General features: G+C 42.8%; 1 protein-coding gene across 1 annotated transcript in view; it reads left to right on the forward strand.

Annotated features, from left to right (window-relative positions):
- LTC4S (leukotriene C4 synthase) overlaps window positions 1-18,744 on the forward strand; it is a 56,506-nt gene extending 37,762 nt beyond the window's left edge. Inside the window, exons 3-6 of the mRNA XM_075602043.1 lie at window positions 10,906-10,976; window positions 14,593-14,674; window positions 16,958-17,080; window positions 17,632-18,744. Coding sequence (XP_075458158.1) covers window positions 10,906-10,976; window positions 14,593-14,674; window positions 16,958-17,080; window positions 17,632-17,656 — 301 coding nt within the window. The 3' untranslated portion in view covers window positions 17,657-18,744. The remainder of the gene's footprint in view (window positions 1-10,905; window positions 10,977-14,592; window positions 14,675-16,957; window positions 17,081-17,631) is intronic.
- Window positions 18,745-19,411: the final 667 nt, after the last annotated feature.

The following is a 19,411-nucleotide window of genomic DNA, read 5'->3' on the forward strand; positions in this document are numbered from 1 at the left end:
AATTTAGTATGTGGTAACGTATGTAGGTTTTTCTGATTTTACCCCATTATTTTCTGAAACTGTCTGCACTATTACATTGAATGTCTTGTAACGGTCTTTTTCTGTAACTAAGCACTGTACCACTTTTCGTATATTACATCTAAAATTTAAAAAGTACTGTCTTTGGGCTCTAATTGAACCTAGTACCTTTTTTTCTTGGTAGTGGAAGCGTATTGAGGTGTAGGGTGACGGTTTTTGGGGAGTTATTGTTCACTTTGAGGGCGGGGAGGTAAATGAGTCAGCAGGATAACTAGATGTATTAACCCTTTTCACATATGTAACAAACCTTAGTATACATTTATGTATACACGCTGTCCCCGGTGCATACCACAGTGTCGTGTATTGATGGACATACTTTCCGGTCAATGGTTGAGAGCAGAAGAAAGGAATAAGCCCATTGGACCCTGAGGAGCTGGAACGTCATGGCAACGAGAGTGTGGAAAAAGACAGGCAGGGCGGAGTGAGCTGGTCGGGCCTCTTGCTTCCGCCCGGCATCTCCTCAGCTGCTGGCCTGCCTCCTACACTGTCCCACGCCGGGCCTCTCATGCCAGTGCACGCCGAAAGTGCGTGTCGCAACTTCTGGCGTGCGCCGATGTCACAGAGTCTGGAGTGGGACAGTGCAGGAGAGAAGCAGGCAAGCAAATGGGGAGATGCCGGGTGGCAACAAGTGGCCCGAAGAGCGCCGGCCGCCCCTGCAGCCACCAACAGGACAGACAGTGACAGAGGCAGCAACTGGGGAGCGGCCCCAGGGAGTCTTATGTAGCCCTTGTACGCCCGGGGTACTACAACTACACGTGCTGCTGTCACCTGGGTGGCTAACAGGAGGCCTGAACCTCCGCCACTGGTAGCCAGGGGTATACTTATACACGGTGCAGCGCCTCCACCGATGAGGGATCCCAACGTGGTGGGAGTGTTCCCTTATCAGAACCAACATACACAGTAAATACACACACAGTATGATAAGAACAGTATTTACTAAGCATATGCATATAACTTCTCTACATAGACCTCATTGCATCATTCCTCATGTTAATCATGGCATCACCCCACATGTCAATCATTGCATCAGCCTTTGTCCTTTCAGTAGCAATGTGCCTGGGCACTTAACCCCGAGTGTTCACAAACAATAGTGCGAATGGAATGGTAGCGCTTCCCTGTGTTGGGGCCCGGTGGTGTACTTATAATACCTCCCTGGTCATAGTCCTGACCAGGATAATCAGCGGCTCTGCAATGTGGTCTTGCTGTGTGGCACGCTGCTCCTTGCGTGGATGATCCTTTGGGAACAGTCTCTACTATTGAGTCCAGATCTCCTTTCAGCTCTCAAGCTGCACTGACATTCAGGCAATGTCCTGCAGCATATCTCTCTCTCTATTGCTATAATGGAAAGAGTCCCTATCTTAAGGCCTTTTCCCTATATCATGCACCTAGAACACTTTTACAGTGGCTCAGGGAACTAACTGGGCCCTGGGGGGTTACCTCTGGCCTAGTCCCTGGAGCACAGCTCTGTGGACACTACCTGCACCTTCAGGGTCTAAGTCTTGACTCTGTTTCCTGTCCCAGCATGCAGTACTCTTTCCTCCGTTCAGTAGCAATCCAGCCATCCTATTGGTTCCCTGGTGTCAGGTGGTGTATCTGCCCCTGAGCATCATGGGGCTTGTAGTCCTGTCTGCAGCCTCTATCATTGGCAGCCTCGTGCGCTCTCTCTAATGGCCGCCGCTGTGTACTCTGTGCTGGCGCGAACCCAGTAGTGGCCGCTGCATATCGCACTGCGCATGCACGAGCCCTGCGAGTGCGCGCGCAACCCAACATGGCGGCGCCCTGCTGAGGGAGCCGCTGGCGAGTCCGTCGCCACACCAGCAACACTCCCACTGTAACAAGGGTAAGGGGGCGGGGGGTGGAACGGGAGAGCGGGGGACCCGGCTACACTTATATCAAAGAGAGTCCTGAATTGAAGTGCTATCAAGATGGATAACACATTGATCAAACTCCTCTGTGGGTGACGCCATCATAATGTTCATCGACGTGGTTTGTAGCCTTTAATTTTAGATTTTGATTACTTAAAAATATAATTGGCTTCAAATATTGAGAAACTGTGACTTTATGGATGGCAAGTTAAGTTTAAAATGCTATGTCTATTACCTTTGTTGCAATACAAGGCTCCTCAGGTGGTATAGAACATTTCAAGGTTGTCATGAGATTATTGAATACATTATGAAATTACATTTCCTAAAGGAGTGCTTATGACTAACATATCAATGTGTATTAATTAACCCCTTCGTGATTGACTTCCTGGCAGTGAAGGGGTTAACTCCGATAGTGCATCTTCCTCTCACCTGAATGCTGCAGCCATGCACTTGATGAAAGTTTTTGTCACTCTGTTTGTCATAATGTTATAAAGGATCAGAGGATGTAGTCGAGGGGATCTATCAAAGCTCTGATAAATCAGATGCTTCTTTGGCATCAGGTTTGCCATCAAAGACAAAACTTACAGTACATTTAGAACAATGCTTTTGTCTTCCTTCTGGGACAGTACTGGTATACAGTACTGTAAAATGATTGCCCCAATATTGCAGCCTCGAGATTTTCTGTAGATTAGTAATGAACTGTTCATTTTACCTTTGCCAATTTTGCATTATGTGAATGTAACTTTTCTATATATATATATATATATATATATATATATATATATATATATATATATATAATATATATATATATATATATATATATATATATATATCATTTGAAATTGACATCAGTAACATTAGAAACTTAATTAATGTGCCTTAAATGTGTTTGGTACGTTAATGCAGCATGAACGTGTCCTAAATAACATGGGGACATCTTGTACTTGACTCCAGTGTGTGTGTGTGTGTGTGTGTGTGTGTGTGTGTGTGTGTGTGTGTGTGTGTGTGTGTGTGTGTGTGTGTGTGTGTGTGTGTGTGTGTGTATGTGTGTATGTGTGTATTTAGGAGGGGTTGAGTGTGTGTATGGGGGGGGGGAGTAGTGTGTGTGTGTATTTAGGAGGGGTTGAGTGTGTGTATGGGGGGGAGTAGTGTGTGTGTGTGTATTTGGGAGGGTTGTGCATGCATATATTTGTGGGGGGAGGAAAGGGTAAAAAAAAACAATGAAAAAAACAAATTATTGTGAGATGCATTTTATTCCCCCACATTTTTTCCTTTCCCTAATTCTGATTTAGTTTGTCGTATGTTAATGCTTATACCGTATATACTTATTAGTGTGTGTGCAGTATATGCATGTGTTTGTGGGGGTGTAATAGTCATGCATGTGTTGCAGCTCTTGGAATATTCTAGACAAAGACATTTTTTATAAAATGGCTCTTCTTCCTTGCAAGGTTGAAGATCCCTGGTCTAGCCGCACAACTGCTCCCAATGGGAATGGAAGGAGTTGAATGTTAGGGGTATGCCAGATAGGCTTCCTTGAAAAGTTGACTTTTAAAATATCGAAAGCTGAGAGAGAGTCTGGTGATATTGTACTTAGTAGGGAATTCCAGAGTGATGGGGCAGCACGGGATAAGTCTTGCAGACAGGAGTGAGAGGATGTAATAAGGTAGGAGAAAAGGCGGATGTCTTGGGTAGAATGTAGGAGGCGTTTAGGTATGTGTCACGGGAGACCAGGACTTTTAACACATTTACACCTTACTGGGATCATTCATTAGGCAAAACAAGATTGTGGAATAAAATGAGGTTTATTCGTGTAAACCCACGTACACACAAATGAAATACAAAATACAGACAGAATACACACTTACTGGGGGTGAAAACTAGCCTCAAATATGTGCAAGGTGCCTGCTTCAGCAAAGGCTCAACGTCACTGGACTCCGTCTGGAGCAAGTAACATTGTTCCTCAGAACTTGTCCTCAGCTAGGCTAGGCTTCCCTGGCACCTCAATGTCTAGTGCTTTGCTATTGCGAGCAAAACACCTGGGAAAGCCTGCCGGAGCTTCACTGGAGCAAGTCCCAAGATTGCCTGTAAGTCAGAGAGACAGAGAGCTCTAATTGGGCAGTCCCTTACATAGACCTCTGTGTCCTATGTCTAATATGGAAGAGGGACTAACGGCCAATCAGAGAGTAGGAATTTTTCCCACCAGCCATTCAGAACGGGGGCTCGTCTGGCTGCTGATGTCAGAGGGGGCATGCCAAGCCAGCTTGAAAAACCGGGTGGGCGGGAAATATGAATTAGCCAATTGGAAAGACGCCTACAAGCAGCATCTTTCCCCAGCTATTCCATTGCCGGCCCCACTAGGTCTGGCAGTCACAAATGGGCCCCAGTGGGGTGCCCCTGTTCTCTGGAACTGGCACTTAGCCTTTCCCTGCTCACCAAAAGGTTCTATCACCTCTGAAGTTCAAAGGAGGAAAGATGTACAATGTCTATGCAGACATCCTGGCACCTACAGTCATGTGAAAAAGAAAGTACACCCTCTTTGAATTCCATGGTTTTACATATCAGGACATAATAACAATCATCTGTTCCTAAGCAGGTCTAACAATTAGGTAAATACAACCTCAGATGAAAAACATGGCATATTACACTGTCATGATTTATTTAACAAAAATAAAGCCAAAAAAAAGAAGCTATGTGTGAAAAACTAAGTACACCCTTACTGCTTCCATAGGAATTAAGATGCTAAGTAGCAGACATGTGCTCCTAATCAAATGCCCTTGATTAATTGATCATCAGCAAGTGTGACCACCTCTATAAAAGCCGAAATTTTAGCAGTTTGCTGGTCTGGAGCATTGAGGTGTGTGTTAACACAATGCCAAGAAGGAAATACATCAGCAATGATCTTACAGAGGCAATTGTTGATGCCCATAAATCTGGGAATGGTTATAAGGCCATTTCCAAACAATTTAAACTCCATCATTCTACAGTGAGAAAGATTATTCAAAAGTGGTAAACATTCAAGACAGTTGCCAATCTTCCCTGGAGTGGACATCCCAGCAAATTCATCCCAAGGTCAGACCGTGCAATGCTCAGAGAAATTGCAAAATACCCAAGAGTTACATCTCAGACTCTACAGGCCTCAGTTAGCATGTTAAATGTTAAGGTTCATGACAGTACAATTAGAAAAAGACTGAACAACTATGGTTTGTTTGGAAGGGTTGCCAGGAGAAAGCCTCTTCTCTCTATAAAGAACATGGCAGCACGGCTTAGGTTTGCAAAGTTGCATCTGAACAAACCACAAGACTTCTGGAACAATGTCCTTTGGACAGATGAGACTAAAGTGGATATGTTTGACCATAATGCGAAAACCAAACACAGCATATCAGCACAAACACCTCATACCAACTGTCAAGCACGGTGGTGGAGGGGTGATGATTTGGGCTTGTTTTGCAGCCACAGAACCTGGGAACCTTGCAGTCATTGAGTCAACCATTAACTCCTCTGTATACCAAAGTATTCTAGAGTCAAATGTGAGGCCATCTGTCCGACAGCTAAAGCTTGGCTGAAATTGGGTCATGCAACAGGACATTGATCCCAAGCACACCTGCAAATCTACAACAGAATGGCTGAAAAAGAAAAGAATCAAGGTGTTGCAATGGCCCAGTCAAAGTCCAGACCTCAACCGATTGAAATGCTGTGTCTGGACCTTAAGAGAGTTGTGCATAAACAAATACCCACAAACCTCAATGAACTGAAGCAACGTTGTAAAGAAGTTACAAAAAGCCAAAATTCCTCCACAACGATGTGAGAGACTGATAAAGTCATAAAGAATATGATTACTTCAATTTATTGTTGCTAAAGGTGGTTCTACAAGCTATTGAATCATAAGGTGCACTTAGTTTTTCACACATGGCTTCTCCATTTTGGCTTTATTTTTGTTAAATAAATCATGACAGTGTAATATGTCATGTGTTGTTGTTCATCTGAGGTTGTATTTACCTAATTTTAGACCTTCTAAGGAACAGATAATTGTTATATCCTCATATGTAAAACCATGGAATTCAAAGAGGGTGTACTTTCTTTTTCACATGACTGTATGTAGATAACAGACGACAGAGAAGCCTAATGCCACATCCAACATGACAAAAATACACAGTAAATTACTTAAATATTCTCTTGAAAAGGGGTAATTTAGTTTAACCCTTTGGCCAAAGCATTGTAAGCTTGCGAGCCCCGACAAGGCAGACCCTGTTCACAAGTCCTAACACTACCAGATAAAATACTAATATACCTCTATTAGGATTATAATTCTCATTTACCTCTATTAGGAGGGAGAAAGACCACATTGGATCTATATCCAGTAGAATGAAGGACCTAACCGCTATAGTAATTAAGGGGTTAACACCACTCCCTCTCTACCCACCCAGGCGGCCTAACCACCCTCCCCAGGGCAACTATACCCTTGGGTAATAAGTATAAAAGAAATAAGTCAAAACCGATGTGGCTAAATCAACAGGTAGGGGAGAAAGTGGAAAAGAAGAGGCAGGTGTTTAGATTCTTTAAGTCAGAAGGGACGGAGGCATCGTATCAGAATGATAAGAAATGTAACAAAAATTGCAAAAGGGCAATCAAATTAGCAAAAATGGATAATGAAAAAAGGATTGCAATAGAAAGTAAGATTAACCCTAAAAAGTTCTTTAAGTACCTTAATAACAAAAAAACGATAAAAGAAAATATAGGACCCTTTCAGTGTGAGATGGGCAGGCAGATTATTAGATATAAGGAAAAAGCAGAGGTATTAAACAAATTATTATGCTCTGTGTTTACCAGGGAAGAAATCCATTTCAATAGTAGTGCCGCAGGAGGCATTAACCACATTAATGAACAATTGGTTAACTGAGGAAGAAGTTCATAGGCGGCTTGAAAAAAATGTAAGTAAATAAGGCACCTGGCCCCGATGGCATACATCCAAGAGTTCTCAAGGAGTTAAGTTCGGTAATAGCCAAACCATTACATTAATATTTAAGGACTCCATTTCCACAGGCTCAGTTCCACAACATTTGTGTAAAGCAGATGTGCCTATATTAAAAAGGAAGCTAGATCACAACCAGGGAATTACAGACCTGTAAGCCTGACTTCAATAGTGGGGAAACTAGTTGAAGGTTTAATACAGGATAATATTCAGGAATATCTCATGGAAAACAAAATTACTAGTAATAGTCAACATGGATTTATGAAGGATAGATCATGCCAAACTAACCTTATTTGTTTATTTGAGGAGGTAAGTAGGAATTTAGAGCAGGGTAATGCAGTTGGTGTTGTCTACTTAGATTTTGCAAAGGCTTTTGAAACGGTTCCACACAAGAGATTGGTGTAAAAAATAAAGAAAATTGGACTCAGTGAAAATAGATGCACCTGGATTGAAAACTGGTTGAAGGACAGACAACAGAGGGTTGTCATAAATGGAACTTTTTCAGGTTGGGCTAAGGTCATGAGTGGAGTACCTCAGGGATCGGTACTGAGACCCCCGCTTTTTAACTTGTTTATTAATGACCATGAGATTGGCATAGAGAGCAAAGTCTCCATCTTTGCTGATGATACTAAATTGTTTAAGGTAGTAGAATCAAAGCAGTATGTAATTTCTCTCCAGGAGGACTTGGAGAGACTGGAAACTTGGACAGGTAAATGGCAGGTGAGGTTTAATACAGATAAATGTAAGGTTATGCATTTGGGAAGCAAGAATAAACAGGCGACTTAAAAATTAAATGGGGATAACTTGGGGGAATCCTTGATGGAGAAGGATTTAGGAGTGCTTGTAGACAGCAGGCTTAGCAATAGTGCCCAAAGTCATGCAGTAGCTGCAAAGCCAAACAAGATCTTATCTTGCATGGAAGGGAAGTAAACATAATTATGCCCCTTTACAAAGCATTAGTAGGACCACACCTTTAATATGGAGTACAATTTTGGGCACCACTCCTTAGAAAAGACATTATGGAACTAGAGAGTGCAGAGAAGAACCACCAAATTAATAAAGGGGATGGTGTGACGGTGAGGGGGTAACCCGGCTTTATAATAGAGGTTAATCCCACTTGGTTGCCCCTGAACTGTGTTTTGGGGGTCCTAGAGTGTCAGCTCTTGGACCCGTGTATTGTGCATGCATTACTGTGACTGTGTGCAAATTGAGAGACAATAAAGATTTTTTTTTCTGTGTTTCGCCTTTCCTGGGGTGCTGGGACAAGGAGATTTCTAGGCTGTGAGTTTCAGGGTAGGTTTGACGGAGACATTTCTTTCAGATTGCGTCTAATTTGCGGGGTTCCAAAGTTACTGGAGACCCCAAAAATGTACCCAGGATTCGGCTTAGATTCCCCGCTACATTGAAGCGCAGTGCTCCAGTCAAAATCCACTAGGAGGTCCTGCTTCAGCATAGGCCAGAAAAGGTAAATGGGGCAGGAAGGGGTTAATGTGTCCCCCAGTGTAAAGAGGGGGTGCCAGTTCTTGCCCAGGTCACCCTAAACTCGGGTATAAGGAGTTTAGAGTTTACTCCAGCCCAAAAATAAAACTGAGAGGGTTTTATTAAGATGAGGCTGAGCAGGTTTTTATTAAAATAAGAAGTTTATTTATTGAGTGTCAGATATGTAGAGTGGGAAAAAACACAATTACAGTTTTCACTCTATCTCCCACACCAAATAGACATAGCACATTTTAATAAAGAAGAGCATAAAAGTATATTTTATTAAGCAGCAGTGTTTTAAAATATGTTTAAACTGCATTAAATCAGGCAGGATCTTTTGTCCTGCAAGATTCAGAGGGGAGCTTATGGCTAATAGGGTGTGGAGCCATCCAGGCTTTGCCTAGGTCCCTAGATCAAAGTCACACACACGTTGGCAGAGGTGTGAAAGCCCTCTACACAGGATAGCTGAGTTAAGTGTCCCAAATCCTGTGATGAACACAGGCCAGCCTGGCCAGTTGTCACTTTTCCCAGACTTAGAAGCACTGAGCCTGCAGAGGGTTTGCATAGTGTGGGCAAGATGGCGGTTTGTGCACATGCTCTCTCACTGTTCTGAAGCCATCGATGCCAGCTTTCACAAACCTGGCAAAGTGTTAGAGTGGTTGAGGATGAACCCACGTCACGGGTTGGAGGACAAGCTGTGGGACTGCCAGTCCCAAAGTATATAAGACAGCTAGTTGCCATCCCAGAAGTCTCTGTTGTTGTTCTCTCTTTTGTGTTCCATGTTTTCCTATGTGGTTCTATGTGTTCCCAAGTTATTCCAGAAGTCCAATTTGCCATAAGGGCAAGAACGGGTTGGATCAGACCCAGAGACGCCTTGCAGAGATTGCAAGGGAAAAGGCTCCAGCACTTTTTAAACTGGAATATTTTCGAAGTCCCCACTTCAGCACTGGACTGTTTAAAGACTTTATTTCAACTAGGAAAGTCAGTTTGTCAACCCCAGATCCCCAGTAAGTGTATCTTCTTCTGCCTATTGTAATTCAATGTGTGTTTGCCTGTTTCTAGGGAATAAATTACAATATATTTTACTTATTGACTTTGCTCAGTGATATGATCCCGGTTTTAAATATGTAAGTACCTGGTCTCCCGTGACAGATGGACAATATAACTTATGAGGAGAGGCTAGCTAAATTAGATTTATTTACATTAGAAAAGAGGTGTCTAAGAGGGGATATGATAACTATATATATATAAATATATTCGGGGACAGTACAAGCTTTCAAAAGAACTATTCACCCCACAGGCAGTACAAAGGACTCGGGGCCATCCCTTAAGGTTGGAGGAAAGGAGATTTCAAAGGAACAAAGGAAAGCATTCTTTACAGTAAGGGCAGTTAAAATGTGGAATTGTGGAAATGTGGAATTCATTACCCATGGAGACTGTGATGGCAGATACAATAGATGTGTTTAAAAAAAAGGTTGGATATCTTTTTAGAAAGGAAAGGTATACAGGGATATACCAAATAAGTAAACACAGGAAGGATGTTGATCCTGGGAGTAATCCGATTGCCCATTCTTGGAGTCAAGAAGGAATTTATTTTCCCCCCTATGAGATATCATTGGATGATATAACACTGGGGTTTTTTGTTTGCCTTCCTCTGGATCAATAAGTAAGTATATATACTTTATCCTATATCTGTTGTCTAAATTTAGCATAGGTTGAACTTGATGGACGTATGTCTTTCTTCAACCTCATCTACTATGTAATTATCCCTACCCTCTACCCATTGATTGGCACAGTTGTACATCATGCCCATATAATATGGTTACTACTGCTATAGTAATGAAGGGGTTAACCCCTCCCGCAAGGCCTAAACACCCACCAGGGGCCAAATACCACCTTCACCCACCCGCGCTACCCACAATCACAAGAGTGAAGGGGCACTCTTATTTAACCCCTTCATTGCCTTAGTAGTTAGCCGCTGACGTAATGAAGCTGCCTGTAAATGTATTTTTATCTCATAGGATTGAAGCCGGAGATCTCCGGAGCTGGTATTAATGTGTATCATCTCCGGAGACTCCCGGCTTCAATCCGATGCAGGAACAAAGTCCTACTCACAAATCCCTTCAGGCCACCCTTGGGGCGAGAGGAGATCTGTGATAAGCTCGCTATTTCAGAGCTCTGGTTGTCTCGGAGCTACTAGAACCGCGTGATGCTAGAAAAAAATGTGAGTTGGAGCTGTTTGTCAGCTCCTGCTCTATGTGTTTGCGCGGCTGCAAGACCGTTCGGGGGAAAACGCACTCCCTTTACGAGTATGGCAACTCATCTGAGCTTTCTGAATAGCAAATCTGCCAAAACGTAGCGAAAGTGCTCAAAAAGCTCCATGAGTTAGTTATTAAAGATACTAGTATAAGCTCCACTGAGATTTATGTCATAATGTAGATGTGTATAAGGTCAAATACTATAGGTGCCCAGTTATCCTGTTTCATGCTTTTCTTTTCTTTTTGTTCCCAGGGTGAACTGCTCAGAATATTTCCCTATTTTTATCTCGGTTCTTTGGGTTTCTGGAATATTTTTTCACCAGGGTAAGGAAATCTAAGTCTGCTTGTGTTTGTTACGCTGTTACTATTTTGGCACTATAGGCTAATTCAGGGGTGCTCAACTCAATACCTAAAGCCCCCCTAACTGGTCAGGTTTTCAGGATATCCCAGCTTCAGCACAGGTGGCTCAATCAGAGGCTCAGTCAAAGACTGAGCTTCTGATTGAGCCACCTGTGCTGAAGCAGTGGCTGATTGAGCCACCTGTTCTGAAGCTGGGATATCCTGAAAACCTGACCTGTTGGGGGAGGGGGGGGGGAGGGCTTGAGGATTGGAGTTGAGCACCCCTGGGCTAATACTCTGATAAACCATTCATATCTGAAAGCCGATTGGCTGATTTCAGGGCATTATTCAGCCAGTAATGCCTGGAAATGTGGGCACCTTGACCAGGTACCAGGTTTGAAGTTTATAAATACAAAAGTTCCGAGATCAGAGGAGGGGATTTAAGAAATTATGCCAAAGGGAGACTTTTTGGATTTATAAACTCCAAGCCATGTTCCCACAGGGTCTTAATGACAATATAGATCTAGCTGCTTTTATTGAATAAATGAATAACATTATACATTTTTGATACCTACATTTGTCATTATTATAGTTGGACTCTTGGGATGCGTTTCCATCCGCTACATCCATTTCCTTTATTATGATTTTATTCCGCCTTTTAGGAATTGTTTTTTTTCTTAAGCATTTTTCAATATAATGATTTTTTTATGTGGTTGATGTTTTATCACTCTGACTATCTATTTTATTTTAGTTTTGTGTATTTTTTTTAATATATTTTTTTTATGCACATCTCACCATTAGTATTATTTTTGCTCCTTTTTATATTTTAATGTTTTTTTTTTTACTTTCACTTTTTTTTTTTCTTTTTCTCTTTGAGAGTTGTTTTACGGGTTTTTAGTTATTTGCAATGTTCTTATGGTTTATTCTTTTTATTTTAATCGCATACTTTCTTTTTAATCGGCTGTATATTTTACATATACACCGTTTTTTGTCATGGCTCTATTTTTCTGCAATCTCAGCACATCATTTCTTTTTATTGTGTCCTTTATATATTTTTGATACCATTTCTCTGTACCATGCCACTTCTAGTGTTATAATATCTCGCATTGCAAGGGTTTTTTCTTTATAGTATTGCTGCATCTATCTCTTTTCCCATTATCATTATACTACATGTGTGACATTATATCTTCCAATTGCCTTCTAATAACTTGTGTTAACTAGCACTGAGTGCAGGTATTGATACATTTTAATAGATCTTTTTATTATTACCAGTTTCTCCTAGCACATCAGCTTTTTGTTATCATTTATGCATGATATTATAACAGACCTTGGGGTTGCCAGGTGTCCGGTATTGAACCGGACTGTCCTGTATTTTGACAATCTGTCCAGTAAAAAATGAGAGGTAATACGGGACATGTATGTGCCACTCCTTGAGAAAGAACACTAGTTGGTTGAAACGCGTAGGAGGTACTTTAGTTGTTCACCTATGTTGCAATAAATCTGTTTTCGCTTTATTCAATTTTTGGAGACCAGCGTTTATTATTCATCCAGTTGGGATCCTGTTTGGCTTAGGAGTGCCCTGGAGACTGTTTTTTCCATTCTCTGGGCACGTGACCTGACCGGCTTGTGGGGCCGCAGGATTTCCGGAGCAAGGAGAGAGCAGGACTGTAGCTAGGGGGCTGGGCAGCTTCCTCCACCCTGATTGCTGCTACTGGGTAATGCAGCCAATCAGGAGGAGGTGTCAAGAGCCTGGAGTTGGGACCAAGGAGTAAAGGAAACAGCATGGAGAGAGATGAGATGAGAGGGGTGGCTGTGTGTGTGTTTGTGTCTCGAGCGCATTGCACCTTTCACCATTGTGTCCAGTATGTTTGGAGAGGCCACCTGGCAACCCTACTAACTGGAGACCCTTAGAAAGTATTCACATATCTTATTCATATATCCTATGCATTGAAAACATAACATATTTTAGTATATTAAGGAATGTAATGATTTGTAATACAATTGCTCAACCAACCGGGCAGCAGCAGATGGTATTTAATTGTAGAATTCCCCGTTGTGGATGATTCCATCCCTGAGCAAGCAAGCAAGCCGTAGTCTTGTGAAACGTGTAGGAGATAGGACTGTGACTGGCGTCCTGAGCAACCACGCCCACAAGTGACATCACCAGCCCCCACGTCATCGCTGCAACCAGACGCTGGAAATCGCGGAACAACGTGTTTGAAGGCGGAGAGTGTGCTGGAGCCATCAATCAGAGGACAAAAAGAGTGGCAGGAGACTGGAGAGCCAGTCTAATTTATTTAGTTTATTCATTTTAATTAAGACTTCTGACTTAAGCACACATACTTTTTTTTAAATAATAGAATATAATTTGAAATACTACACCATTGGAGGCATGTTTGTGCTTTTTTGCCAGGCTATTTATTAATATATGGATGGCGTGAGAAAACCCACATAACATTCATAGAAATCCGAGACTAGAAGAATGTATGTCAAATTATTAGATGAACTCTTAATGTACTAAAATGATATGTTGTGCTTGATAAAACATTTATTAAACATATATATGAGCTTGATGTAATAAATAAACTCTTACATGATGTTCTCAAATATTAGTGTATAGTATGTGAGGCATCTCTAACACATATGGATTGTATGGGCACATACTGTATCTGGTACCTATACTGTACCTAAATCTACCAAAGGAAGCAGACCCAAAAGAAACCAATCTATAAATGGGCTGTAGAAAAATAATGAACAAAGGCTCTGTTCATGAAAATTGAAACTATATCACATTAATCATAAAAAATGTTTCAATTCCCATTCTACACTAATGCCCACAGGGCACAATGTGTCTAAGCTATAAATCCAAAACATTTCTCGTTCATTGAGCATGTTCAATCGGTCACTCTCCCACCCCCGAAGGGGGTCACGAACATGCTCAACACCCGAGAAAGTTACATTCTCAATGCCACCCTGTGCAACGCGTTCCGCTAATTGGCAGCTTCGTCCTGACTCCCCTATATAAGAGGAATATAGCCACAGTTTTGGGACTGCCTATCTTATATCTACTACACTGTGAGGCAAGACATACATATGACCTACAACTACTACAATACACCTGCACTTCGATGCCATGCTTTTCTTGTTGATATCCCCCCATGCTCCCCCTGGATTTTGAAAATCAGTTCATCGCATTAGGGGCCAGTGAAGACAGCCCCTACCAGAGCATTTGAGCAGCGGTTTACAACTTAATTATCTGCATATTTTATTTTCATATATTCACATTCACAGAATGCACCTTTTTATTTAAATTAAAGGCACAGTCACAAAAGTAATGTATATTATTTTGTCTTTTCACTATTTTCTCTTGGTTCACCGATTATTATTATAAGCACTTAAACACTCAATACGTGGATTCTGTGGGAGGGCCCATTAATCACATTGTTGTTTGCCTCAGGCATGGTGTAATACAAATTTTTCCTTCTGGCTCTTTTGTTCTTAAACTGACTGTAAAGTATTGTGGTGCTCCCTAAGCGGAGGCATGTTTTTACTTAAAATAAAATGATGACGATGATACTTTCATTTTCATTCCTGTTTTCAGGCGCTGCTGCCCTCTGTGGGATTTTCTATCTGTGCGCCCGGTATGAGTATTTTCATAGATACACAGAGTGCGCTCAGGGAAGGTAAGAAATGTGAAAGGGCTTACGGACTACTGTATAACTATATCATTTCACATAGAGAAAAGAGACAGAGAGCGTTACAGGGAGAAAACGAGTCGTCGTGAAAACAGCGTTACAGGGAGAAGAGTCACAGGGAATAAGTGTAAAATTACCGAGAGAGAATGAATATGTAATATATTATGTTGCTGACAAAACTAACCAGTTTTGTTATTTAATATACTTCTGTTCTAAATATCAGCGTATGTGGGGACCCTGAAGAATTGACATCAAAGACCTTTGTTTGACTCTACATTAAGTGTTATTTTTACTGTTAGATTTTGCAAAAATACTGGTTTGTCTGACATTTCCCGTTTCAACCATCTCAAGGTTCCCTCCCCCTTTTTTTCCACTTTCCAGAATGATATACACCTACAATTCTTTTTTTTTTTTATAGGAATTACATTGCTTTATAATACTCCTGTAATCAAATCTGTATTTGTCCTTCCCATTCTGTACTGTTTTTATTTTTTTTGCTCCATTCAATTAAAAAAAAATAGGTGAGAGCTAGAGAAACATTGTTACAATAACATTACAGATTCCGACCATAACCAGATTTATGAAAGAGAAAAAAAAAATGCATAAAAAGCAAATTGATTTTTTTTTTTTTACAGTATTACACCAGTTTTGCTGCCTAACACAGACTGCTACATAATATTCTTATTATCGGTTATTTATAAAGTGCCAACATATTATTAAGTGTGGCAAAGTGGGTGATCGGTAGTTACATTAACTAGAATGACCTACAAACAGACACAAACCAATACTAATGCACTGAGGGTCCCTGCTCTTTAGAGCTTCGTTCTGAGTGGCATTTAGATCGGTGTGAATCATTATTCAGCCTGTTTACTTCAGGATCCCTTTAAAATCTGTGGTCCCTTAAACAGTGCTTGAGCAAGAAGCCCGGTGGTGGGTAACTGTATTTATTTAAAAGGCCGCATGTATGTGTCCTTGTGCCCTTAAACTGGCCGTACATCACACACAAACGGTCCAGACGTTACAACCGTGGGTAGGAGCTTCAGCTACTTAATGCTGGCACGCTCCTCCTCTTACCCTGGGAACAAGTGATTAGCACAGGAGAGGGGCAGTGTTTATCAGGTCAATAACAGAGGAGGGAGCAAGGAGAAAAGCGATGAGCCACACCAGAAATATCTTCACTGTGTCTGAACTGGGGAGGTTGGGGGTCGCAGGTCAAGCCCTCAGCCACCTGTGGCCCATTAATGCTTTTAGCATTGCTAATAGTGTAATATTGTACCCGACTCAAAAGGGAAATCAAACCTAGATATAGATCATATAGCTATATTGTCCCTTCCACAAAACTTTTAGAACAAGGTTCAAATTGTTGCTTCCTTAGCAAAACTTGTTTCCTCACAAATCCCTAACAATGAAAGAGCTGTTAACGTTTTTCTTTTCTTTTTTGGCTTCTGTGATTTTAATTAATTTCCCAGGCAGCCATTGCGATCTCCAGGGTCTTTATGGGCTTGGTATCAGGAATGGAAAATATTACAAATATGGCAAACTTCACAAGGTTAAGACAGTTCGAAGGAGAGGAAGAGGAAGCAGCATAAAGCTACTGTACATAAAAACATTGTGTACAACTTAAAAATTACGCACGTTCCATGTGTGAGCTATGCATGATGCAGCTGTTCTAATAAAAACAGTATAATACAATTTTTCAGGGTGCGCAAACTGGGAGGCGCAAGATTTTGTAGGTTGGGCGTAGAGTGGAATAGGGTGGTGATAGAGGCAGGCGGGGGGAGATGGTAGCGGTGGCGCGGCCCACCAGAATGAAGCAGCTGGCAGAGGAGTTAGGAGTTGCACGGAGGCAGAGCAGGACAGCGGAGGAGAGGAGCGCTCCCCATCGATCCGACCCAGAAGTCTTTCTTACTTCCGGTGTCTATGCTGCTACATGATATTGAGTAGCAAAGGCGGGAGGTGGTATGATACCTTTTATTGGACCAACAAGTAGTTCATATGTTAAAAGCTTTCAAACCTCTTGGGGTCCTTCACCGGGTCAACCTGATGAAGGACCCCGAGAGGTTAGAAAGCCTGTAACATATCAACTACTCGTTGATACCAGCTACTCCCTCTCCCTCCTTTTCTACTGCCATGGAAGAAAGGACCAACACGTTCATGATATTGCAGATCTTAATACTTGAGCACATTATTTCAGTAAAGATCAAATGTTATATTTAGTTGGTGAACGCGGGTTTTTACAAGTTGCGGATCATTTTCTTGCTGTCTCCACAGACTGAAACCTATGTACATCAGTGCAACTCTCCTCTGGATCCTCATCGGATTGTCCCTTCTTGGTCTGCTGGAGTATTTCTTATCTGCTTATGTCGGTGGCAGCATGAAACAGCATCTGGGCTGGTAGCCTTTTAAATATAAATATTTTTTACCATTAAGAAAAATGTGCATACGTAGTACTGTGTGGGAGGATGGGTATATGCAAAATAGCTAATATGACAAACATGCCATTTCTTAAAAAAACACACAAAAAACATCAAAACATTATTGAACAGCTCTTAGCATACACATATCTGTAATCCGGTAATTGCAACAGTTCTCTACATTTTACCTACATCTTCTATGCTGCTTTAAAGGGTTATTGCAAATGTATTTCTACTTCTAAACTTGCTTTATTTGTATATATTGTTTGTTTGCTTATTTTCCCTATATTTGAAGCTTGGACATTTTTAGCCACTTCTGTACCCGGGGGGGGGGGGGGGGGGGGGGGAGAGGGGGGGCTAAAGGGAACCTCACCTGATAATGGTGAGGGGTTGAACATTTGCAAAATTCAAAATGTACATGATATTATTGGTGAAATCCTCACTAAAAAGTCAGCAGAATAAAAGGGATATTACATCAGAAGTCCTTTTTTTTTGTTTCCTATGCTAAACGGTTTTGTTTTTTTCTTTCAGTTTATTAAGGGAAGTTTGCCCTTAAATAGCCGGTTCTTATTGACGGATACTCCCACTCTCTAGGAAAAGAAAACTCTAATACAGCCCATCTCAAGATAAAAAGACTTCTGGACATCCCTTTAGTCTGTGGTCAAACCTCTCACGTACACTGATGTAGCTGGGTCCCCTTCTGCTCGGCGACCCCCCCCTCGTTATCTCCGTGCCAAGAGCGATGACGAGTGCTGCCGGCGCCAAGCGGCATACCCGCCGGAGTTTCTGGAGGGTGGGGGCCGAGCAGGGAGCGCTCTGGTGCGCCGGAGACTCCACGGCGGCCCGAAATTGCAGGGCACGCCATATTGTCCTTCACGCACGCGCAGTGCGGGAGGTAGAGGCGGCGGCCACCAGAGTGCTTGCGCATGCGCAGTGATAGCGCGCGAACGCAGGCCAATCAGAGGAGGGCTCTAAGCAGGGACTACAGGTCCCATGAGACTTAGGGGACCCCACGTGACACCAGGGAGCCAATAGGGCTGTAGCATCTCCCTGCAGAGGAGATTAGATACATTTCGCAGGGTTTTGAAGCAAGTCAGTCGGCGCCAGGAGAGGCTAGGGGAAGGAGGTGAGGGTGCAGGAGTCAGTGACTCCCTGCACTAGGCCAGCAGCCCCCTAGGCCCCAGTTAGCTCTGAGCCATCAGTAGCTTGTGTTGCTTCAGGGACAGGCCCCAGGTTAGGGACCCTGCCCCTTACTATCAAGAGCCAGTTAGGGACACAGCGGACGCTGCACTTCCCATCCAGAGGCTTGGGATCAAGCCTGCTCTGCAGAGAGAGTGGAACTGTATCAAGGGTGGACCGCCCTGACCGATCATCTCCCCGGAGGGACCGGACATCGCCAGAAAGCACGTCTGATCCTTTGCGAAGACCCTTTAATGCCCAGGTGCCATCGCACTGGGCAGGTAACGTTACGCACGTGCACAAACGAGTACTCGCACATAGTGGCAGCGCTGACCACGGAACAAGGGAGGTTATACTGTGGACACATGTGGGATACACGGTGGTGCGTGTGGGGATTACACTATATCCTAATGCAGAGCTAACCTTGAATGTGATTGGTATAAGTTATGCGCATATATGCAGTAAAGCCTGTTCTGTTTTACAACCGTGTGATTACCGTGATTGTTTCCTGTGAGGGCCTCCTCCCACTACGTTGAGATCCCTCCCAGGTGGAGGCATTGCACCACGAGATTGTTATATGTATGTATCCTAGGCTCCCCGAGCGGAGGCTTAGGCTCCTGAGAGCCATACAGGTATACACAGTAGTAGTAGTGTCTGTATTCACAGGGAATACCCGTTACATTTGGAGGCTCTGCTGAGAGAGCCCTGGGGTGCCCTACTCAGTAGTTCACATAGTATCGTATCAGTCAGCATGCCCGCGTTCACACCCCAAGTGGGCGCCTGGGCCGAAAAACTAGGAGAGGCCCTGTGACACGTAGTCGCCGTAGAAGGGGTATCTGCCGATGTACCCATGTTTACTGTCTGCAGTGCAGTAATGACATTACCTGGTCTGGCGGGAGCCCGCCTCATCAGTAAGCACTACAACATTGACCGGCAAGAGAACACCCTACTGCTGGCCACAGAACAAGCTCTACCCCCTAATGGAGGCCCATTATCTACCAGAGACTTTACCGCAAGGGTGCCCTCTCATTTACCCTGGAACCGTTTCCAGTTACGTAACTTCCCCTACCAGACATGCGGGTTTGGAAGGCAAAGACATGGCCACCAGTACTCCCATCAGAGCAGACGTATC

Source organism: Ascaphus truei, chromosome 5 (assembly GCF_040206685.1).
Source record: "Ascaphus truei isolate aAscTru1 chromosome 5, aAscTru1.hap1, whole genome shotgun sequence".
Classification (NCBI taxonomy): Eukaryota; Metazoa; Chordata; class Amphibia; order Anura; family Ascaphidae; genus Ascaphus; species Ascaphus truei.